The sequence below is a fragment of the Chlorocebus sabaeus genome, chromosome 11 (genome assembly GCF_047675955.1).
Source record: "Chlorocebus sabaeus isolate Y175 chromosome 11, mChlSab1.0.hap1, whole genome shotgun sequence".
In the NCBI taxonomy this organism is placed as follows: Eukaryota; Metazoa; Chordata; class Mammalia; order Primates; family Cercopithecidae; genus Chlorocebus; species Chlorocebus sabaeus.
The window spans coordinates 68,923,446-68,948,201 of NC_132914.1; the positions used below are offsets into that span (position 1 = coordinate 68,923,446).

The 24,756-nt window shown below is 40.5% G+C and overlaps 1 protein-coding gene across 4 annotated transcripts; it reads left to right on the forward strand.

The window, feature by feature from the left end:
- The first annotated feature begins 1,449 nt into the window (after positions 1-1,449).
- Positions 1,450-17,659, forward strand: TMEM19 (transmembrane protein 19). Of its 4 annotated transcripts, none has more exons than XM_008004029.3 (7): positions 1,450-1,651; positions 2,034-2,156; positions 5,317-5,430; positions 12,152-12,289; positions 12,973-13,227; positions 14,568-14,777; positions 16,451-17,659. In XM_008004029.3, exons 2-7 carry the CDS (start codon positions 2,063-2,065, stop codon positions 16,612-16,614), a joined length of 975 nt encoding a protein of 324 aa, XP_008002220.1. In that variant the 5' UTR covers positions 1,450-1,651; positions 2,034-2,062; the 3' UTR covers positions 16,615-17,659. The 4 variants fall into 4 exon arrangements, with proteins under 4 accessions (XP_008002220.1, XP_008002222.1, XP_008002221.1 ...); XM_008004031.3 differs by having other exon boundaries at positions 1,480-1,651; positions 2,118-2,156; XM_008004030.3 differs by lacking the exon at positions 1,450-1,651 and having other exon boundaries at positions 1,658-2,156; positions 16,451-16,539; positions 16,635-17,659.
- Positions 17,660-24,756: the final 7,097 nt, after the last annotated feature.

The window sequence follows — 24,756 nt, forward strand, 5'->3', positions numbered from 1 at the left end:
GGAAAATATTCATTTGAAGGGTCAGTTCACTGACACTACTATTTAATATGCATTTTTAGCCAGATCTACCAGTCATGAGAATATCATCCCTGACATCCAGGGACTGACCTGACACAGCTACACCCCAGTGTTGGGAGATAGCTTGACATTCACAGCTAGGCTATGATTTTCCTATAGAACACCAACTAATCAGAGAGGGTCACTCTGTGACTATGGTGAAGCAAGGCCAAAAACAAAAACAAAAACAAAACAAAAAAACAGACCAGTTCACAATTTTGTCTAAGCAGAGACAAAAACAATGCCACTGTGCAAACCACAAAACGTTAGCTTTTATTATTAATAATTTTACCCAATAGTCTTGTAGCATTGATATTGGCCTGCTTGGTAAGATAATCCAAACATTTACGTATGCAGAACAGACTAAGACAAAAAGAAAGTAGGCACATAATAAATTTCAGCATAAAGACCATATGTATATTATCTAGTACAAGAAGCCCACTACTATTTAGTCCTACTTCACAGATTTGGTTCTTAGTTAACTACTTAATTAGATGCCTTACCAAAGAAAATGACAAGCAGTCTTGGCATGTATTTTGAAATTTAAAACAATGTGAGCTTTTTTTTAAGTAACTACTCTTGGGGGTTAAAACACAATTGCATACTGTGTCTGAAATGAATTTGGCTCCTCTTCTTACACTGTCAGCAATTAACTGAAAAAATTGATAAATAATATGTAATTATCAGTTAGTTACTGTTAACCCGGGCAAACAAGTTAATTTCACATAAAACATGAAATCAAGCCGGGCGCGGTAGCTCAAACCCGTAATCCCAGCATTTTGGGAGGCCGAGGTGGGTGGATCCCCTGAGGTCAGGAGTTCGAGACCAGCCTGGCCAACATGGCGAAACCCCGTCTCTACCAAAAATACAAAAATTAGCCGGGGGTGGTGGTGGCGCCTTTAATCCTAGCTACTCCGGAGGCTGGAGCAGGGGAATCGCTTAGAACCTGGGAGGCGGTGGTTGCAGTGAGCAGAGATGTGCCACTGCACTCCGGCCTGGGCAACAGAGAGAGACGCTGTCTGAAAAAAAAAAATAATAATAATAATAATAGTGAAATCAGCCACGATTCAGAATTTTTATGCTAACAAGACGTTTTGCTTTCTAAATGAACACACTTTAAATATAAGGGGTGTGAGGACAGATATTTCCACAATTTAAGTGGTGTTATGACAATAATGACGAGAGTTCATTAACAGAATCTATGTTTAACTTTACCTCGCTAGCAGCCAGGAGTCTAGCACATTATAGGTAGTAAACAATGCTGTTTAGTACCTATAAAGTGGTTTCGGAGAAGCAGTGCAAACGCAGCGGGCCAGGATGCCAGCAGTGCCCGCCCACTTCAGCGAGGTGACGTCCCCCTAAGCAGCTGCGGCGCATGCCCACAGCGGGGGAGGCGCTAAAGGCGGGGGCGCGCGGAGGCGCGGGCTTTGCTCCTGGGGTCTCGGCCTTGGCCAGCTGGACCTGGACCGTAGGGCGCCTTGCGCAGCTGTCCAGACGTGACTGCGTTCAGCCGCGTCAGGCTTGCTTCCCAGACTTGCCCAAGTTAGGGTGCCCCAGCTGCCCCTTTGCAGCCGCGGACCTACGCCGCCCGCGGGTGAGAAGGTTGGGACGGGAGGTGGGTGGAGCTCGCCAGCGCCGGGACCGCGGATTGGCTGCCTCGGCTTTCTCTTTTCCCCCGGGGCTCCGGCGTGAGGCGCTGAGCAGCCGGGAGCCAGCCCTCACCGTCTACTGGGTGGCGCTTTGCTTTTGCGGTGAGGCGTTGACCTCGCCCATACGCATTGGAGCTCTCCGTCCAGCAGGAATTTCCGGAAGGAGTTTGAATTTTTGTGATTTTTTTTGCTTGTTTGGTCGGTGGAATATGTTGGGATTTATGTTTGCCTCTGAACAAGTGTCTTGCTCACATCGTAAATGACTTTCTCTCCGAAACGCTAAATATTCTGCCCCGCAGGAGCTCACATCCTTATTTTCCATGACAGATCTTAACGACAATATATGCAAAAGATATATGAAGATGATAACTAATATAGTTATATTGAGCCTGATCATTTGCATTTCCTTAGCTTTCTGGATTATGTCAATGACTGCAAGCACCTATTATGGTAAGTATGAATGTTCTAAGTTGTTTCTCTGTAATCTAGTCAGTGAAATTTAAAACCGTACCATTGTGAAATCCAAAACTCATATCCTCTGAATGGTTAGGAATGGTTGTGTTTACTTAACTTTCATAGCCTGATTTAACTTAGTAACATGATAATATAAACAGTGCCTTTAATAAACGCTTGTTGTGATAATTCGAGTTATACCTATTTCTTTTTTTTAATTTTTATTTTTTATAAGATGGGAGTCCCTCTGTGTTGCCTGTCTGGTCTGAAACCCCTAGGCTCAAGTGACCCTCCCACCTGGGTCTCCCAAAGTACTGGGAATACAGGCCACCACTTCTGGCCTAGTTATACCTATTTCAAAATGTCTTTATATGTTAAGTAACTATTCCATCTGTCTTGGTGAAAGATAAGTGAGGTGAACATAGCTTTGTAAAGCAATTACAGTCATGCTTTTAATTTTGAATAAGAATATTAGTAATGGGCCAGGAGCGGTGGCTCACGCCTGTTATCCCAGCACTTTGGGAGGCCAAGGCAGGAGGATCAACTGAGGTCAGGAGTTCAAACCAGCCTGGCCAACATGGTGAAACCCCAGCTCTACTAAAACTAGAAAAATGGCCCAGGCGTTGTGGCACGCGCCTGTAATCCCAGCTACTCGGGAGGCTGAGGCAGGAGAATCACTTGAACCCTGAAGGCGGAGGTTGCAGTGAACTGATATCGAGCCATTGCACTCCAGCCTGGGCGACAGAGCGAGAATACGTCTCAAAAAAAGAAAAAAAGAAATTAGTAGTGTAGTTTATCAGTTTCACATGTTCTGTAAATATAATAAGAATTAAAGACGGTATAATATTTACATTTAGAGAGCTGAAGGACTTACCTGCCATTTGGCTGCTTCAAAAGAATAGACTCCTTTTAAAGCCTAAAGCTACATTGCTTAAATATAAGGTACTCTGGACTCAGATCTTTAAGGTTTTGAAGGTGCTTTAGAGCGTAAGCCTCCATTTACACAAACTTCCTTCTCCTGTGAAAACAAAATACTGGTCAGTTTACAACAAGGGAAAAAATGAAAAGGAGAATGAGAAAGTGAATTCTCTTAAATGGTTATATGGTAAGGGATTGCCATTTCAGACTGTAGGCTTTTTGCAAAGAGAACACGTGAATAATTGGAAAGGGTTCTCCGGGATACAGAAGCTCTCAGAGCTGTTCATTCATAGTGATTCACAGTGGGACATCAGAATTTTAGGGGAGGGGTATAAGAGAAGATTCTTGTTAGTGAATGGTTGTTATGCAGTCATAGTATTTACTATGACTTGAACTAAATAGAATAAATCAGGATTTGTAAACTTAAATATCCCTTGGACCAGCCACCTAATGCAAATGAATGAAACTGTGCAAGTTTTTGTGTGTTAGACATGTGGTAATAGTTTTCACTTCCAGAGATAGGATATTTCTCATCTTTTGTTGAATCCTTGGGCCCTCTTTGTCTTTCATTCCCCCCCCCTTTTTTTTTTCTGAGACAAGAGTTTCGCTCTTTTTGCTCAGGCTGGAGTGCAGTGGCACAATCTCAGTTCACTACTACCTCTGCCTTCTAGTTTCAAACAATTCTCCTGCCTCAGCCTCCCAAGTAGCTGGGATTACAGGTGCCTGCCACCATGCCTGGCTAATTTTTGTATTTGTAGTAGAGACAGGGTTTCACTATGTTGGCCAGGCTGGTCTTGAACTCCTGACCTCGGGATCCTCCTGCCTCGGCCTCCCAAAGTGCTGGGATTACAGGTGTGAGCCACTGCGACTGGCCCGTTTTCTCATTTTTGATAGAAACATGGATACAAGCAGTGGTTCACGGTTTTCTTTACCATAAGGAAATCACTTAGCCTTGGTGTTTAGGAGCCTTCAGGAGTGGTGGGAAGTTTAAATGGGAAAGCTGTGGCCTGTTTAAAGGAGGGGACCTCTCTTTACCTTCAGTCAATTCTACCATGTTGGCCAGAACTTCCCAATTTTAAAACAGAAGCCAAGAATCTGGATTTTTATATGATATCTTCTAATCTTTAAATATTGACTCAAATTATTTGAAAACACTCTGCTAGCCAAATGTCTGTGAGCTGGATGCAGCCTCTGGAATAATCAATTTCTTTTTGTTTTTTTGTTTTTTTGTTTTTGAGACGGAGTCTTGCTCTGTCGCCCAGGCTGGAGTGCAGTGGCGAGATCTCAGCTCACTGCAAGCTCCGCCTCCCGGGTTCACGCCATTCTCCTGCCTCAGCCTCCCAAGTAGCTGGGACTACAGGCGCCCACCACATCGCCTGGCTAGTTTTTTTTTATTTGGTAGTAGAAATGGGGTTTCACCATGTTAGCCGGGATGGTCTTGATCTCCTGACCTTGTGATCCGCCCGTCTCGGCCTCCCAAAGTGCTGGGATTACAGGCTTGAGCCACCGTGCCCGGCCGGAATAATCAATTTCTAACCATTGATTCAGGTGTCCTCTAAAAGGCAGAGAGGAGTAAGACCCTGTTACAGAAAGAGTTCATTCTAGGTAGTCCTTGAAATTTAATATATGCCCCCTTGAAAAAAAATGAACCGGAGATTCATTTTAAATATCTAGATATCCATTATTATCATAAATAGCAGTAAAAGGTTTTCAAAACTTGAACATAACCTATTTGGCCATTCTCCAGTAAGACTGCTTCTCTGAAAATACGCATGCATGTCTCAACATAAATACAGCCATGCTCTGCCTAACGATGTTTCACATATAACATGTTCCCAAGATTATAATACCATATTTTTACTCTACTTTTTCTATGTTTAGATACACAAATACATTCTGTTATAATTAACTATAATATTCAGTGCAGTAACATGCTATACAGGTTTGTAGCCTAGGACCAATAGGCTATAGCATATCGCTTAAGTGTATAGTAGGCTGTACCATCCAGGTGTGTGTAAGTGCAGTCTGATGTTTGCATAACCATGAAATCACCTAAGGATGCATTTCTCAGAACATATCCCTATCTTAAGTGATACATGACTATTTTTCTTTGGTGACTTCATCTTGGTGTTTGTACTTATGACAGTATTTTAGTCCAAAAGCAGTAATGGAAGTTTACTGCCAAAACTAACCTATGCAGACTTCACACAATTTGTGCTCCACCTTTATAATTTTTCAGGTAACTTACGACCTATTTCTCCATGGCGTTGGCTGTTTTCTGTTGTTGTTCCTGTTCTGATCGTCTCTAATGGACTTAAAAAGAAAAGTCTAGATCACAGTGGGGCTCTAGGAGGTATGTTTTTATTTTGAATGTTTACAGTAACTACTAAGTGCTTGCTTATATAATTTAAATTTATGTTTTCTAAATTCTGAATATATGAGACTGACTACAAATCATAGTGTTATATATTTTAGACAATGATAAAGTTACATCTTGCTCAGCATTCCTATTGTCAAAATTTCAGAAACTAACATACACTTTTAGTGTAACATAGAAATTAAATTTTGTGATTGATACAAAGTAAATTAATAGGATAGGTGAACTTTGACTTTTCTGCTCCTTTAGTCTTCTACCAGCAGAAACACTGGAGCACTCCTCCTAGATGTAAAATAGAGCATTTGGAGAGAATAAACTCTTGGAAGTTGCTGTTAGTAATCTCAAACAGAGCAGTCCAAACTTAGCATTCTGGATTAATTTTCCAAAACTAAGTTGAGAACAGGCCATGTATTCATTCTTTTAGCAATTTTTGTTTTGTTTTGTTTTTGAGACAGTCTTGCTCTGTTGCCCAGGCTGGAGTGCAGTGGCACGATCGGCTCACTGCAACCTCCTCCTCCTCCTGGATTCAAGCGATTCTCATGCCTCAGCCTCCGAGTAGTTGAGACTACAGGCCTGTGCTATCATGCCCAGCTAATTTTTTCTGGTATTTTTATTAGAGACAGGGTTTTGCCATGTTGACCAGGCTGGTCTCGAACTCCTGGCCTCAAGTTGATCACCTGCCTGGGCCTCCCAAAGTGCTGGGATTACAGGTGTAAGCCACCATGCCTGACCCATCTTTTAGCAAATTTTTATTGAACACTTACTAGTATGTACCACTGTTCTAAAAACTTGGGATATATCTGTAAACAAAAAGAACATGGTGTCAGTTCTCATGGAACTTACATTCTTTAGGGCAGGTAGATAATATATAAAACTGTTCAGGTAATGATGAAGTTTATGAGAAAAATGAAAAGATAATTAAGTGTTAAGTGCATATGTTGGAAGACATGGTGCATTCTTCTGTAAATGGTGTCAGGTGCTTTTCTGTAAGGAGGTCATTTTGTGCTGGCATCCAAAGAAGCTAGCAATGAGAGCTGACAGAATCATGTTCCAGGCCGACAGAATAACAAGTGCAAAAGTCCAGATATTTTAGAGGCTTATTTGAGAGTAAGAATAATAAGGCTCATTTGACTAGAAAATAGTAACAATAGGAAAAGAAGTGAGAGATAAAATTGAATAAATAAACTAGCAGTTTGCTCTCATGGTCCTATGGTTTGTCAATTTTGCAAAGGTCAAAACTTTTGTATTCTTTTTCTTAAAGAGGGAACCCCAAATTATATAAGCTTCAGGCTCCACAAAGCCTCGATCTCCCCCTTATTTCATTTTTAGGGCATAGAGAGAATTAAATGAGATAATTTAAAGTCCTTACCTCATTGCCTGAACACATAGCCAACATTTATTCAGTGCTTGTAACTATTATTATTAGGCAGAGTTCTTCAAAATCATGCCAATTCTCTTCATAATTAAGAAATATTTTTTAAGTTATGTTGTGAGATTTCTTTTCCTTTTGTGGGGTAGTTGAGAATTAAAGTTAACTAGACATACTGATATTTTTGTATGAATTTTATTTTACCATGTAATCAATAAGTATTAGGAATGGTTATGTTTTATCTATTTAACAAATGTTTGTATCACACTTTTTATGTACCAGGCACTGCTGTTAGCACTTTGGTAGTATTAACTCATTTATAACATAACTTGAACAATCTCTGCTTAAATATAATAACATGGAGTTATGCTTTGCTAAAAAAAGTTCTTTCTGGGCTGGTCGCGGTGGCTCACACCTGTCATCCCAGCACTTTGGGAAGCCAAGGCGGAAGGATAACTTGAGTCCAGGAGTTTGAAACCAGCCTGGACAATATGATGAGACTTCACCTCTACAAAAAAAACCAGAAAATCAAAATATTAGCCAGGCATGGTGGTGCACACCTGTAGTCCCAACTACACAGGAGGCTGATCGTGCCACTGCACTCAGCTTGGGCAACAGAGTGAGACCCTGTGTCAAAAAAAAAAAGCTCTCAGATAGCCTCGCCTTGGAATTTATTATTCTTATAGAAAGAAAGGTCAAGTCGTTCTTGAAATTCTGTCTTCCTTGGGCTTCTGTGCTGTATATTGTCCTGCTTCTCTGGCATTTATGATCTCTCCTGTTGTTTCTTTCCTGCTGCTGGAAGGGCTGCCTTCTAGCCCTTGGGCATCTACTCCTGTCCTATGTTGATTAGAGTTAAAAGATATGTATTTGAAACCTAACACTGCCACCTATTATCAGTGCAAACTTGGGAAAGCTGCATAACTCCTAGGAGCCTCACTTTCTTCTCTCTTCTAAAATACCTCCAATAGTAATACCTTATGGGCTTGTTGGTGAAGCTCAAACAAGATATTATGTAAGGCAACACATCTTTGTAAATGGTGCAAAAATGTTCATTGTTAGTGATTATGTACTTTCAACCATATTTTTATACGTGAATGACTATTAAATTGGCATTGCCACAAACATTTCTTTCTTTCTCCATACCTCTGCTCACATTACTCCTCCCCCTCTGACCTCTCTCCTACCTCATTATAAATGCTGATTATTGTTATCATCTGCATTAATAGAGAAGTCTATAGAGAGATTTCAAAGATGAAGAGACGGTTCTGGACAGAAAATAATGAGAACTGCAGAAAATTGAAACTAATGCTTGCAGAGTAAAATTAAATGAAGTATTCCCACTAAGAAAGTTTCTGGTTCTAGGCTTCTTAGTGCTTAATGAAGTATTCTTATTGAATAGGATTCAAATCTAATAAAGTCATTTATTTGCTGCCGGCCCTTAGAGATGGAAATGATCAGATGTAGTAGTAGATGGAAGCATGTCATTAACTTACTTTCAGTAGTAACTGATAGTTCTAAAGTCAGGTAGCAAAAATATAATATGCATGTTTCTAAAAATTATCATGGTGGTATAACATGCCACTTGATCTGTTTGAGCATAAAGAAAATCTACTAGATTGTAAACTCCTTGAGGACAAAGAGTATCTTATGCTTCTGTGTCCCATGTTTCTTTGAATAGTGCTAGATATATAATAGATGATTAGGAATAGATGTAGTCTGATTTTTTAAAACCTTTGCTTTTTTCCTAATTATTTCATTCTATGAAATGTTTATCTTTTTTTTTTTCTACCTTTTGTGAAAAAAGAAGTTATGGCCAGGTATGGTGGCTCACACCTGTAATCTCAGCACTTAGGGAGGCCAAGGTAGGCAGATCGCTTGAATCCAGGAGTTTGAGACCAACCTGGGCAACATGGTGAAACCTTGCTCTACTAAAAATACAAAAATTAGCCAGGCATAGTGGCGGGTGCCTGTAATCCCAGTTACTTGGGAGGCTGAGGCAGGAGAATCGTTTGAACCCAGAAGGCGGAGGCTGCAGTGAGCCAAGATCATGCTGCTGCACTCGAGCCTGAGTGACAGAGCGAGGCCCTGTCCCCAAAAAAAATTTTTTTAGAGGCAGGGTCTTGCTCTGGCACCCAGGCTGTAGTGCAGTGATACAACCATAGCTTAGTGCAGCCTTGAATTCCTGGGCTCAAGCAGTCCGCCTGCCTCAGCCTCCTGGGTAGTTGGGACTACAGGCACACGCCGCCACACCCAGCTTTTCTTACTGTTTGGAACTTTTTGTTTCCTTAAGGATAAAAAAAAAATCTAATGCTGATTTAAAATATATCATAGTAGTTGGGAGTACTATCCTAGAGTATGACTGCAAATCACTTAAACTCTCAGTGTTGTACTTGTCCTGTCTATAAAATGTGAAGGAATAATGGTATCTATGGCAATGAATTATCTTGAAGTGTTATCCATGTAAAATGCTTAGCACAGTACTTGGCATACAAATATTTTATAGATGTTAGTTATTATTACTGTTTTCCTTCCACTACTGCTGTCCACAGTGATACAAGTTTGACCATGTCGCCACCCAAATCTCATCTTTAATTGTAGCTCCCATAATTCCCACATGTCAAGGGAAGGACCTGGAGGGAGGTAATTGAATCATGGGAGCAAGTCTTTCCTGTGCTGTTCTCATGATAGTGAATAAGTCTCATGAGAGCTGATGGTTTTGTAAAGGGGAGTTCCCCTACACAAGCCCCCTTGCCTGCCGCTAGGTAAGATGTGACTTTGCTCCTCATTTGCCTTCAGCCATGATTGTGAGGCCTCCCCAGCCATGTGGAACTGTGAGTCAATTGAACCTCTTTTCTTTATAAATGACCCAATTTCAGGTTTATCTTTATTAGCAGCATGACAACGGACTAATACACGCAGTTATAAGGAATTTTACTTTGCTACATGATGACTTTAGTGTGTCTAGGATTGAGAAGTGAGAGTTACAGAACTTCCTCAGGATCTGGGTATTTAGAACCGTTCATGACAGAAACGTATACCTCAGTATTGAGAGGATTGGGCAGGGGTTCAGTGACACTTCGTCTCTAAGCTGCACACTGAAGTGGAGGACTCTGGTCATTTGGAGAGAGAGCAAGCATTGCCAGAATAAGGAGAGGGTCACATGAGGGGGATTTGTGGTAAAGTGTTTGTGGAAGAGCACAGCAAGAGGGGGTGTTGTCTGGAGAGGCCAGTGGTGGTGCTCTGTGTGGTTTCACAAGGGTGGCCTGACCTCTTTTTGGTCACTATACATTGGGTCTGGTTTCTGTCTTTCTGAAGTAGAAACCTCACTCTGTCATGTACCCAGAGTTGATTAGAGCCTAGAAAACTGGTTGAATGTTGCTCATTGTCATAAAGGATTGCTATATGAGCCAGAATGCCATTTTATTAATCAGATAGAAGAACTACCAGGCAGAAGAACACAAACATCACTGTTCAGGCATGCCCTATTCTTGTAGTCAGGCCACTTGAGAAGTCGGATTATAATTAGAAGGCTGCTTTGGTGAGTACAAAGTCTGAGAAACAGTTATGCAAGTCCACAAATCAAAGGTTCCCCTCCCTTGGACGTGGTTCAAGAAGTCTGCCAACCTCTGGTTTTTTTGGCCTTCACTTTCTACATTTTGGGCTAGCCAATTAAATTATCATAGAATATGTATGAATCAATAGGTTAGCCCTGAGTTTATTAAACTGCTATGAAATTCCAGTCCTGCCTTTCTGTTTTACGCCTCCTGGAGATTACCCAGGTCACCCTGGTTGGAATTTGGGATATAACTCTACTCCCATTGTCAGAAATTTATAGACAGTGTCATTTTACTCCCCTGATGCTATCTGTTAGGTACAGAATTTACCTATTTAAGGCTCAGAAGGCAACCATAGTCCTCAAGTCTTCAAATTATTTGGGAGTACCCTATTGTCATATCTGTGAACCCCTTATCAATGATATTTAGAGATCTGCAGGATGGAGAGGTGGAAAAGATATGAACAGGAGATAGCAGTTACTAATCTAAAATGTAGACATAGGTGGGAGTTGCTAAAAGTTCCAAGCTCTCTTAGGACTACATGAAAGAAACCCTTCCCTCAAAACTTGTCTTGTTCATTTCCTCAGTCTGAAGCTGTCACCAACATGAACATTGATCACCTCTTGTGCTATTTTAAGGTGGTTGAAGTAAAAAGGATATAGATGCCATTTGTAACATCTCAGTGTAGGTTGTTTAGGGCTCTTCTACTTCGGGTTTGTTTAGAGACAGCGGAACAAATTGTTAACAGTGAATATTCATGAAGAGGAGGAGGGGAGACACTTTGACTTTCAATTTGTATACCTCCATATGTTTTGACTTTCCCCTTCAGTAGCTGCATACAACTTTTCTAATGTTTTAAAAATCAATTGAAAAAACTTAAAGGTTGGATGACAGTATTATAATATTTATCATGATTATTGTTGAGCTTTTGCCACTGGAACTGTTGCTGTTATTAGTATCCATGACATTAGGTAACACTTATTAAGGACCTCTTACATCCTGGATAATATAATAAGCATATTGCAAAAATTATCCCTGACTTTTTACAGCAAGCTGGTAAAGAAAATTTTGATTATTCTCATTTCATCAATGCAAAATTGAGACTTCAGGAGGTTGGGTAACTTATCCTAATCTTGAAAAGGTAAATGAAGGAGCCAAAGTTTGAACTCTAGACTGTTCAACTCCAGAGCTGAAGCACTTTGTTATTGTTAATACTTTATATCAAGTTACCCTATTTCTTGTACTCTCAATTAAAAGGTACCAAAGTTAAATACCAGTAATTGAGCATCTCTGGAAGAGTCGATGAATAACTATCTCATTGGTTATGATATCTGTACTTTGAGCTAAGCAATGGAAAGGGTTATTACAGAAAAAGAAGGCCAGGTGCAGTGGCTCACTCCTGCAATCCCAGCACTTTAGGAGGCCATTGCTGGGCAGATTGCTTGAGCCCAGGAGTTTGAGATCAGCCTGGGCAATATAGTGAGACCCCATCTCTATTTCTACTTTTTTAAAATAAAGGTATTCTAAAAATATTATCTAAAATAATATCTTACATTCATATGGCATTGCTTGAAACGAGATTAAAATATGGTAAAAAATGTGTACTCAAAATCGCATTCAGTTTACTGCTTGGTAACAACTTAATTGGCAAAATGCAAATTGTTAGAAATGTACATTTCAGGTTATAATATAAAAACGGAAAAAATCCATCCGTTTTTCACAGCATTGATGTATGAATTGAATATAATTCTGTGTTTATATATGTTTCTTTCAGGGCTCGTGGTTGGATTTATCCTAACCATTGCAAATTTCAGCTTTTTTACCTCTTTGCTAATGTTTTTCTTGTCTTCTTCAAAACTCACTAAATGGAAGGGAGAAATGAAGAAGCGTCTAGATTCAGAATATAAGGAAGGTAAGATTATGTTTGATATTATTCAAAATAGTAAACTTCATTTCATCATAACATAAGCTTTTTTTTTTAGACGGAGTCTCGCTCTGTCACCCAGGCTGGAGTGCAGTGGCGCAATCTTGGCTCCTTGCAAGCTCTGCCTCCCAGGTTCACGCCATTCTCCTGGCTCAGCCTCCCGAGTAGCTGAGACTACAGGCGCCTGCAACCATGCCTGGCTAATTTTGTGTATTTTTAGTAGAGACGAGGTTTCACCATGTTAGCCAGGACGGTCTCAATCTCCTGACCTCGTGATCCGCCCGCCTCGGCCTCCCAAAGTGCGGGGATTACAAGCGTGAGCCACTGCGCCTGGCCAACATAAGCTTTCAATCAGAATGTTGTTTAGACTGTCAAAACACATCAATTTTATATGAGAATTCCTTTAGTAGCCAAATTGAGTTTATAATTTATTTCACAACAATAGGAAATAACAGCAGAATTTTAGCAGCACTAGAGTCTGTCATAATTTTTCCTGATTTGTTAATAACAGTATAGAATCTGGGCAAATGTACCATAACACTTTTACTGTTTTGAAATATTTTTTCATTGTTTTTCTTTTCTTAAACTTTAAAACATAAACACCTATAACTGCATGGTTTTTCATCTGAGGAGAAAGCATTTGTTTGTCCTTTTCATCTGTTTGTTTCCAGGTGGGCAAAGGAATTGGATTCAGGTGTTCTGTAATGGAGCTGTACCCACAGAACTGGCCCTGCTGTACATGATAGAAAATGGCCCTGGGGAAATCCCAGTCGATTTTTCCAAGCAGTACTCCGCTTCCTGGATGTGTTTGTCTCTCTTGGCTGCACTGGCCTGCTCTGCTGGAGACACATGGGCTTCAGAAGTTGGCACAGTTCTGAGTAAAAGTCCTCCAAGACTGATAACAACCTGGGAGAAAGTTCCAGTTGGTGAGTCCTTTTCTTCTTTTTGATCCATTGGTAGACACAGTTGGTGAGTCTTGATTTGAGATTCTTTAAAAAAACCAAAAAACCTCTTGATTTAATGTATTTCTTATTTTAGAGCCTTTTAAAAACTTTATTTAGTCTCTTTAATAATTGGAAAATGTCTATAGACTATTAAATTGGTAATAATAAATAGTATTTGCAGGAAATGTTAGCAAGACCTAGATAAGCAATACAGGAACATAGAGATTGATTTGCAAACATATCAGTAGGGAAGGAAAAGAAAGGGAACAATGGAATATTTATTGAGGGCCTGTTATGGTATCAGTGCTTTAACATGTATCTCAATTCTCCATTATCAACATTATCAACAACTACATAGGTTGAACATCGCAAATCTGAAAATCCAAAATGCTCCAAAATCTTAAACTTTTTGAACACTGACATGATGCTCACAGGAAATGTTCATTGGAACATTTCAGATTTACGATTTTCAGATTTGGGTGTTCAACTGGTAAGTCTATATAACGCAAATATTCCAAACTCTGAAAAAATTTGAAATCCAAAACACTTCTGGTCCGAAGCAATTCGGGTAAAGAGAATACTCAACCTGTACTGCTTTTTCTTTTTGTCTTCTGATGCTTCTCTTCCTCTTCGTCCCCTTCTTTTCTTTCTACCCCATCCTATCCCCCATCATCGCCTTCTCCTCCTTTTTCTTCTCCTCTTCTTCATCATCATTATAACAGCTATCACATTTTAGATACCTACTTGAGAGCACTATTGTAACTGCTTCACACGGATTGCCACTTAGTACTCCTAATAATCATATGAATTGGATCTTTTATTATTTCTGTCTTATAAAGAAACTAAAGGAAAAAGAAGTTAGATAAATTAACTACAGTCACACGGTTTAAGAGTAGCAGAATTGGGCCTGGCAAGGTGGCTCACACCAGTCATCCCAGTTAGTAGAGAGACTGAGGTGGGAGGATCACTCGAGCCTGGAGTTGGAGGCTGCAGTAAGCTATGATCACACCATTGTACTCTAGCCTGGTTGATAGAGCAAAACCTTGTCTCTGAAAAGAGAGAGAGAGATTGAGAGAGAGAAGCAGAACCAAGACTGAAACCAGTGAGTCTGGCTTCATTGAACCATTCTGCTTCATCGCTTAAAATGTCGAGAGTAACTGAGGAGAAAATACTATTTTCTAAATAGCTACAGTATTTAGATTGCTTTAAAGAGAATGCTTTCTTTAAATTAGTCTTGATTAGATAGGTAGCTTGCTGTCCTTGCCTTTATGTGTTTGCTGATTATTAACCAGATGATTTTCTACATGTTTCTTCTTCTTCAGGTACCAATGGAGGAGTTACAGTGGTGGGCCTTGTCTCCAGTCTCCTTGGTGGTACCTTTGTGGGCATTGCATACTTCCTCACACAGCTGATTTTTGTGAATGATTTAGACATTTCTGCCCCCCAGTGGCCAATTATTGCATTTGGTGGTTTAGCTGGATTACTAGGATCAATTGTGGACTCATACTTAGGGGCTATAATGCAGTATACTGGTAAGAACATTCCTTCATTCTTGCAACTTATTGGTGTGTTAAAGAAATAGGGAAAAGAAAGAAAAAATGTCAACAATGAAAACAAATCCAAAGACACAGGGTGTTGAGGGACTAGAAATGATAGGGCAAAGTCTCTCACAATTTTGGTTTTCTTATTCTTTTGTATTAAATTAATTGAAAGAGAATTAGTCGAATTAGTCCTGCACAGCAATGATTAGCAGCTGTGTGGGGAAGACACAATAGTGCAGAGAACAGTCGCTTTTGTGTGGGCCATTACCTAATCCCAGAAAAGCAAGACATTTTGGATCATATCATTTTAATACAGTTCCTTCCATTCATTTTCCTATTCCATTTGAGAGATAATTGTACTAATCTGACTATACATACCACCTACTTTCAAGCTTGCTATTCTTGCCCCTGAGTTTTCTGTGTCAATCAAGATATACGGTAGATGGCTGGGTGCAGTGGCTCACATCTAAATCCCAGCACTTTGGGAGGCCAAGTGGGTTGGATCACTTGAGGTCAGGAGTTCGAGACTAGCCTGGCCAACATGGTGAACCTCCATCTCTACTAAAAATAAAAAAATTGTCTGGCGTGGGGGCACCTGCCTGTAATCCCAGCTACTTGCAGTGAGCCGAGATCATGCCACTGCACTCTAGCCTGGGCAACAGAGCAAGACTCTATCTCAAAAAAAAAAAAAAAAAAAAAAAGATATCTGGTAGAGTGGTAGAGTATGTTTTTCTCAAAATTTTCTGTGCTTTGCTTCTAAGGCTCTCCCATCCTATCAGTGTACTCACATATTCTGTTAGGAGTGTATTTGCTCCTCACTCTCATCAACCATGTTTCTCTTTTGATTGACATCAGGAAGAGGTTGGAAGGCTAGAGAAGGGTTCTCTCAGTACAGTCCTCCCAGCGCTCTTCGTGCCTCAGAAAATTTATGTGCCCTTCCTCCCTTCTCCCCGTCAGTCAGAATATTTGTTCTCCATTTTGTTAGTCTCATTTAGATTTTAAGGACGAAGCAATCTGATCTTAATTCTCACTAAAGGGTCAGTAACTCTACACGCACACACAGACAGTAAACATGTTTTTTAAAGAGTGTGAGTTTTATTCTAAATTAGGTTCTAACTGGGAAAATTTCTGATTGCATTGAGTGGGTTGAAAAGAAATGCGTGCAGTAGGGGAGATTTTGTAAATCTTCGTGTGCCTCCTTTGTGCCAGCCCCATGCTCAACCGTGCATTTACAGTATTGCGGCCACAGACATGATCCCTACTCCCAGGGACCTCATAGATCAGTCTTGGAGGGGAACCACTGGGAAGGCAGGCCCAACCTGCCATTTTCATGCCCTCTCTGCTTTTCATGTTCTCTCTTCCACTTCTGAAGCAATTCCAGAGGTATTGACAGAAAATTACTGAGCATTCAAAGAGGCCGTTTATAATCAAGGGTCCCATATATCTCATCATATAAATGATCCATTAAAGTCATTTAGCAAGTCACTTAGAACCTTTCAAAGATTGTCTCCTTTGGAGGAAAAAGCCTATTTTGTTCTTTTTTAAAAATCAAGTACATGTACTCTAGAACTTAAAGTATAATTTAAAAAAAAAGAAAAAGAAAAGAAAAAACAAAATCAAGTCGTTTGGGTTTTCTACTTCACTTGCTTCTTTTTTCATTCCAGGGTTGGATGAAAGCACTGGCATGGTGGTCAACAGCCCAACAAATGAGGCAAAGCACATAGCAGGGAAACCCATTCTTGATAACAATGCGGTGAATCTGTTTTCTTCTGTTCTTATTGCCCTCTTGCTTCCAACTGCTGCTTGGGGCTTTTGGCCCAGAGGATGAACTTTATTTCATTTCCACAGGTTGAAACTGGTGAGTCCAGCTAAATTTGCAATTCCAACTTCCATCCGAAGAAGAATAATTGTAATGGCAAAGCAGAAATGCCAGCTCCTCCTATATTCCATTGTGATGGGATTTCACATTTTGCTCTCATCAACTCCCCTGTAACAGCTAGCATCTTTCTAGTGAAAGAGAAGAATTCCAAGAACTTACGCATATTTTTTTCTGCTGAATGGAAGTCTTGAGCAATGAAGCTATATTGTCCGTACGTACTGCTATATATTGGACTGAAAGTTCTTACATAATCAGTGTCAAGTTTTATCTTGTTTTGTTTAAACCAGTGTGGGAAATAAAAGTGATGATATTTAAAATAGTTCTCAGTTGAAGCAGAGAAATGGCACTGTGCTAGTTGCCCAAATGTTATGTCTATTTTAAATAGTTCAAGCTGATGTGTATGGAAGCCTAAATAAGTATAGTATCCTGAACTTCTCCCATTAATTGCTATTCACAATTGGGAAAAGTATGGAGATTTGTTCCTAGTGAGTTTTGTGGCCTACTCCACATTTGTTCTTCCTTCCTCAGGGTTAGTGATGAAAAAAGTAAATACCTTTTTCATATGACCATTAGAATGTATGAAAAAAGTTATTTTAACTAAAAGCAAAAGAACTTTATCTTATATCTAAAAAATGTATACCTTACTATATGTTTCAGTTGCTCTCTGAGCAGAAATTATCTTCAATTTAATATGTGGAATGTATTTTCTAGCTTTCTTTGAATTATGTATGGCAGCCTGGTTTAGCATTGGCATCCTGAACAGTTAAGAGTCATTGGGAAATTATTGTATTTCTTTATGAATTTACTATTATATCAATTGCTGGAAAATGCTATGGTTTTCTATTATTACCGTCTAAGTTGTATTCTCTCTTACACTGTAGCCTCAACTAAGGCAAATTCTGCTTTTCAATTTTGTTCTTCACTATGATTTACTGTGTGCCAAAGGAGTCTTGACATGGTACAGAGTATTTTACTAAAAGTATTTTTAAATGTTTTTCATGTGATTTCTGTACCTTCTTCCTCCTGCCCCTTTTGCTTTTTTAAAGAAAATGGGGAAGGATTTATGAATATACCACCAGCAGAGTAGATAATGCTTACAAGTCTTTATTGGTGGCCCTACTATAGTGATGATCTAGAACTGACTGACTTCAGGACAGAAAAAAAAAAAACAATCACACCCTTAATCTTTAAGCCAGTCAGATCAGGAGGTTGCAACAATTGGCTTAGAACTTTGGGTATATATTGGAAGCACCAGGGCATGTTTGCTTTTTTCGTTTGTTTGTTTTTTGAGACAGAGTCTCACACTGTGGCCCAGGCTGGACTCCAGCACAGTGGCATGATCTCGGCTTACTGTAGCCTCTGCCTCTCGGGTTCACATGATTCTCATGCCTTAGCCACCCGAGTAGCTGGGATCACAGACGTGCACCATCATGCCCGGCTAATTTTTGTATTTTTAATAGAGACAGGGTTACACCATGTTGGCCAGGCTGGTCTCGAACTCCTGACCTCAAGTGATCTGCCCACCTCAGCCTCCCAAAGAGCTATTACAGATGTGAGCCACTGTGCCCAGCCACCAGGGCATGTTTTTAAAAAAGTACTGATGTCTGGGTTTCACATTGCAAAATTCTAATTTATCTGATCTAAGGTACAATCTGGATATTGAGACTTTTTAAAGCTCTGACTGTACATTGAATCATCATGTAAGGAGTTTTTAAAACGCTGTTGCCAGGGCCCCTTTCTAGACCAAGTCAGTCAGAATGTTGGACAATGAGGCCCGTGCATGGGTATTTTTACAAAGCTCTCTGGGAGATTCTAATGCTTAACCAAGTTGAGAAGCACTGAATAAGAATATCCTGGGCCGGGCACAGTGGCTCATGCTTGTAATCCCAGCACTTTAGAAGGCCGAGGCGGGTAGATCACTTGAGGTCAAGAGTTCGAGACCAGCCTAGCCAACATGGTGAAACCCCTTCTCTACTAAAAAAATACAAAAATTAGCCAGGTGTAGTGGTACATGCCTGTAGTCCCAGCTACTCAGGTGGCTGAGGCACAAGAATCACTTGAACCCAGGAGGCAAAGGTTGCAGTGAACTGTACTCCATTGCACCAGAGATTGCACCACTGTTCTCCAGTTTGGGCAACAGAGTAAGACTCCATCTCAGAAATAAAATAAAATAAAATAAAAATCAAGGAAGAAAGATTAGAAGGATGTACACCAAAATACTATTGTTATCTGAGATAATTACAGATGTATCTAATGCTATTAAAAATACACATACAAAATAATTTTAAGTACTTTTTTATAAAGTCTATAATCAAATTTGTTTTTTCTATGAATCAAAAACATGCTCAAAGTAATGAAATAATCTCTGGGAATTACCCCTCTTTCCCCTCCACCCCCTCATCATTATTTTAAATCGTATTTCTTCTCTTAATAAACGACTTTATTAACAATGAACTGAAAGAGTAAAATGGAATTTTAGTATAAATAAAAGTAACAGTGGATACTCAAGGGAATTTTTTGATACCTTTGAGATGGGATACTTCCCTTGACCTCTTCACAGGACTTGTGAAGGGGTAGCTCGTTTACTCAGCCCGAAGCTCTGAACCCCTCAAGAAGGGAGAGCACACAGGTGAGCAGGTGTAGCTGCCAGGGCAAACAAATGCTGGAACCATCCGGTCACTCCTCTCTGGTAGGATCAAGCTTTGAGCAGGCCCCATGGCAGCGTCCAATCATGTTACAATGTTTAGCTCTGCCATCCAGGAGCGGGTGTTTGTGACCCCCAGAGCCCCAGAGGGCATGTGTTACAATCAGTGCTCTTTTAGTGTTTGCTGTCTGCAGATGGCTAAGTGTTCACCACCTCAGTGGAGGGTGAGGGTCACAGCCTTTTATACTCTTCCGTCTTGGTACTCAAGTTCTTGTCCAGCATCCAGAAAGAATCAGGTCATACGAACCAGTTGAAGGGTGGTGTATGCGGATTGTTTTACTGAGCGATGGAAGTGGCTCTCAGTGGGAAGGGGAGCTGGAGAGGGATGGAGTGAGCAGATAATCTTCCCCTGAATGGCCAAACTCTTCTCTGAAGTCCTGCCATCAAGCCATCCCTCTGAAGTCAAGCTGCTTTTCTCCAATTGCTTCTTCTCTTCTCTCCTTGTCTGCCGCTCCGCTCTGCTCTGCTCTCCTGCCGGTGGAGCTTGTGGGTTTTTTGGGTACAGGGTGGGGGTGGGGCGGGTCAGGGTGGTTTTGGAAAAGGCAACATTTGGGTGGGAAAACGGGGATGTGAAGTTCTCATTTAGGGCTGCAGGTCCAGGCTTGAGGGTGGAGCCCTCACCAGGGACCACTCCCTTTTCTACCTAGTATTTCTCTGCTTCTTGTTTGTATCACCTTCGCTTTCAGATTCTTGTAGAAATTAATGTAAGTATCACATGTCTTCTTGCCCATGTAGCGAATCTGGTATGAGACTGGAGTTTTGGCAGATTTTTCAAATTCTTCTGATCTTGCTTAGCAGTTTACATTTGGAATAATACGTAGCAGACACCTTATTGCATGACAAAATTCTCAACACATTGTCATAGAATTCTAGAATAAAGAACCTTAAGGAACCTTTGTACCTCATTGCCCAGACTTGAAGCTAAAAAATACATATACTATCTCATATAAGTGAGTATAATCTTATCCAACTCTTGAATGCTTCCTTTCCTTTATGTACCCATCCATTATGGCTAAAATTCTTTTCTACTCCCTTATTGATCCTTCAAAAACCAGCTCAATAACACTTCCTCTGAGAAGCTTTCTCAGAGTGTAAGAATTTTCTCTTTCCATTAAAAATTATTTGAACATATTTCTAATAGCTGGGCAATCCAGCTTAGAGATCACCATACTTTCATTTGTTATTTGAGGGCATTTAGTTTTTTATTCTGTATGTGTTATAATAAATAGCATAGTGATGACTGGTTTATGGAAAAGTCTTGGACTACCTTGTGGCATTATTGCATCAAAGGCTATTGTTAAGCACTACTTAATTGCTCTTTGGGAAGATTTCAGCAGTTTCTAATAACTCAGTGTATGAGTGTACTGGTCTCACTGCAGCTTCAGCAGCACTGAATATTATTGCTTCCTTAATCTTTACCATTTAGATTAAAAATGGTGTCCTGTTTTTAATTTATAAGAAATGAATCTTGAAGGAGGACATAGAAAACTACACAGTCTATGTAGTCTTCCAAAGGAAAAGCATTTTGGAATAATAATAGTAGTAGTTTACTCTGTGCTAGGTACTGTTTTAAACACTTTCATACATTAACTTAATTCCCACAACAACCATATGAGGTAGGTACATTATTCATTTTTGTACCAATAACAAAACTGAGCTCAAAAAGGTTAAGTAAGAAAGCATGGGTGATAGATACTCAGATTAACTAACGATAGAAGGAAATACTGAGCAGTTAGGGAATTATTATTTGTGTTGTAATAGCAAAGGTATAGCTTGTTCAACCAGCACTGAGATTTTCCAAAAGAAGAAAAAAAATCCAGTAGATAATTGTGCTAATGGGATAGAATTGAGAGAATTGAACTATTGCCATTTGACAGCCCCTCTGATTGCCCTCTGACTGAAGTTTTTGTTTTCTCTAAAGCAATTGGCAGCAGGTTTAAAAACTTTCACATTCACGGTTAGTGAATTTAATTACACTTCTTCTAAGGACAAAGGCCAAAAGAAAACCAGTAACTGGGCCGGGCATAGTGGCGCGTGCCTGTAATCCCAGCTACTCAGGAGGCTGAGGCAAGAGAATTGCTTGAACCCGGGAGGCAGAGGTTGCAATGAGCCAAGATCATGCCATTGCACTCCGACTTGGGCAACAGGAGTGAAACTCTGCCCCCTCCCCCGCAAAAAAAAAAAAAGAAAAAAAACAGTAAGTGTCAAAATAATTATATCTTGGGTGAGTACAATGTTAAAAGGAATAGTATTTAGTTAAAAATATTTAACATACATAGTTGTTGACATGAAAGATACTCATAATATATTAAGCAAAAAATAATTCAAAAACCAGAATTGATGGTATGGTCCCATTTGGTCCCAGGAGGCTGGGCATGGTGGCTCATGCCTGTAATCCCAGCATTTTGGGAGGCCAAGGCAGTTGGATCACTTGAGGTCAGGAGTTCGAGACTAGTCTGACCAATATGGTGAAACCCCATCTCTATTAAAAATACAAAAAAAAATTAGCTAGGCTTGCTGGCGCACACCTGTAATCTCAGCTACCTGGGAGGCTGAGGCAGGAGAATTGCTTGAACCCAGGAGCTGGAGGTTGCAGTGAGCCAAGATTGCACCATTGCACTACAGCCTGGATGACAAGAGCAAAACTCCACCTAAGGAAAAAAATAATAAATACACACACACACACACACACACACACAGACACACACACATAGATATACAGCCATAGAAAAGAAGTCAGGATGTGTATATACCTCCCAGGAGGTGGGATTGTTAGGGCTTTAACATTTCTTTATTTTAACTATATGTACTGTATGTTTTTGCATCTTCTACAATGAATATTCTTGCTTTTGTAAGTAAATAGTGCAGTTTTTTTTGGTTTTTTTTTGGTGACAGAGTCTCACTGTGTCACCCAGGCTGGAGTACAGTGGCACAACCTCAGCTCACTGCAACCTTCACCTCCCGGGTTCAAGCGATTCCCATGCCTCAGCCTCCTGAGTAGCTGAGACTACAGGTGTGCGCCACCATGCCTGGCTTTTTTTTTTTTTTTTTTTCTTTTTTTGGTATTTTCATAGAGATGGGGTTTCACCATGTTGGCCAGGTTGGTCTCAAACTCCTAACATCAAGCAATCCACCCGCTTCAGTCTCCCGGAGTACTGGGATTACAGGTGTGAGCCACTGCACCTGGCCTAATGCAGTAATTTTTTATGAAAAGGGAGATGGAGAAAGGAAGTGGTCACTTGGTTATCACAGTACAATGCAGAGGGGACATGATGGTTTTTTGAGTAAGTGGTTCTGGGTCATTTGATATCTGGGTGAGAAAATACATAAATATTTTGACCCCTTTCTCGTACCACAAAGAAAATCAATTTCAGATAGATTATAGACTATATTGTTTAACCTTGTGAAAGGTTTTTGGGAAAAACAGAACAACTTTGTGACTTTGAAATGGGAGGACATTCTTATTTATTGATTTATTTAGACAAGTCTCCCTGTCACCCAGGCCGCAGTGTGATGATGTGATCCTAACTCACCACAGCTCTCGATTCCTGGGTTCAAGGGATCTGCTTCAGCCTCCCGAGTAGCTGAAACTACAGATGTGCACCACCACACCCAACTCATTTATTTTTATTTTGTTTAGAAACAGGATCTCACAGGCCGGGCGCAGTGGCTCACACCTGTAATCCCAGCACTTTGGGAGGCCGAGGCGGACAGACCGCGAGGTCAGGAGATCGAGACCATCCTGGCTAACACGGTGAAACCCCGTCTCTACTAAAAATACAAAAAATTAGCCGGGCGTGGTGGCGGGCACCTGTAGTCCTAGCTACTCAGGAGGCTGAGGCAGGAAAATGGCATGAACCCAGGAGGCAGAGCTTGCAGTGAGCGGAGATTGCACCACTGCACTCCAGCCCAGGCAACAGAGTGAGACTCCATCTCAAAAAAAAAAAAGGAAAAAGAAAGAAACAGGATCTCACTATGTTGCCCAGACTGGTCTTGAACTCCTGGCCTCAAGCGACCCTCCCTCCTCAAACTTCCAAAGTGCTGGGATTATAGGTGTGAGCCACTGTGCCAAGCCCCAGTTCATTAAATAGAACACAAAAGTACTAATCAGAAAGAAAATAAGTTTGGCTATGTTAAAATTGATCATTTCTGGTCAGCAAGGCTCTATTAAGAGTGAAAACGTTGCTTCCAGTGTAGTAGAAGATATCTGCAGCATGTATGTCCAACAAAGGATTCATATGCAGAGTATAAAACAGACACCTGCAAATTAATAAGAAAAGTCCCATCGACTCAATAGAAAAATGAGCAAAGCAGTCACTTCATAAAAGAGGATATCCAATGGCCAATAAGCATCTGAAAAGGTGCTTAACATCTTTAGTCATCAGGGAAATGCGAATTAAAATCACACTGGATACCCCACCTACCACAATAGCTAAAGTGAAAAACAATAGAAAATACTAAATTGTTGGAGGAGATGCAGTTCAACTAGAACTCTTGTACTGCTACAGGGAATATGTTTAGTGCAACTACTTTGTAGAAGTGTTTAGCAGTATCTGCTAAAGTTGAACTCATGCACTTTGACCCATTGATCTCATGCCGAGGGCATATTCTCAAAAGAAATACCCATACCAGTTCTCTTCCTCAGTTTTCACAATGTCATTTTTGCTGCAGTTATTGATTATACAACTCACAAGGCCAGTAAGACTCAAGGTATAAGGAAATATATTCCACCTCTTGATGGAAGGAGTAGCAAAGTTAGATGCAAGAGGAAAGGTGGCAGAGAGGTATTATGCATTGGGGGTTGTTATTCTAACACTATACCATGTTGTTGCTTTCTCAGCTCCTGGGTATCTGCCCTCTTTCTGCTAGGCAGTCTCCCCTCTCCGGCAGTGATCTTGGCCAAGACTTAAGACAACTTTGTGATAGGGTTTCACCAGGTCATCCACATGCTCCATGGGAAAAATCCCTTGCTTTGACAGCCCCTGAGAATGCTAGTCGATCTCAGTGTAGCAGCACCTTTCTGGTTCACCATCAGAGAGGCAGGCATTTTTGTGTTTTCTGGAATCCCTGGCCATGAGTCAGCCCCCAGAGTAACAGTCCATTTAATTTTCTCAGGCATGAGTCAGGCACTAGTCATCTCTCTCTCCAACTAAAGGAAACACTCCTCAAAGGTACACTTAATGCCCCCTCACTAGGCGTGATGTTGGAAGATGGCAATCTCCCACTCCTCTCCAAGTTGGAGATTTACAGCCTGACTACTACTCCCTCTAAAGAAACTCTTCCCTACTCTCACAAAAGCTTTTTCCTCTCAGATCCCATTTTATGACCCTTACCCAGCTATGGAGTCTACAAGTTTTGCAACACCTTGTAGACTTGTGTCTAAACCA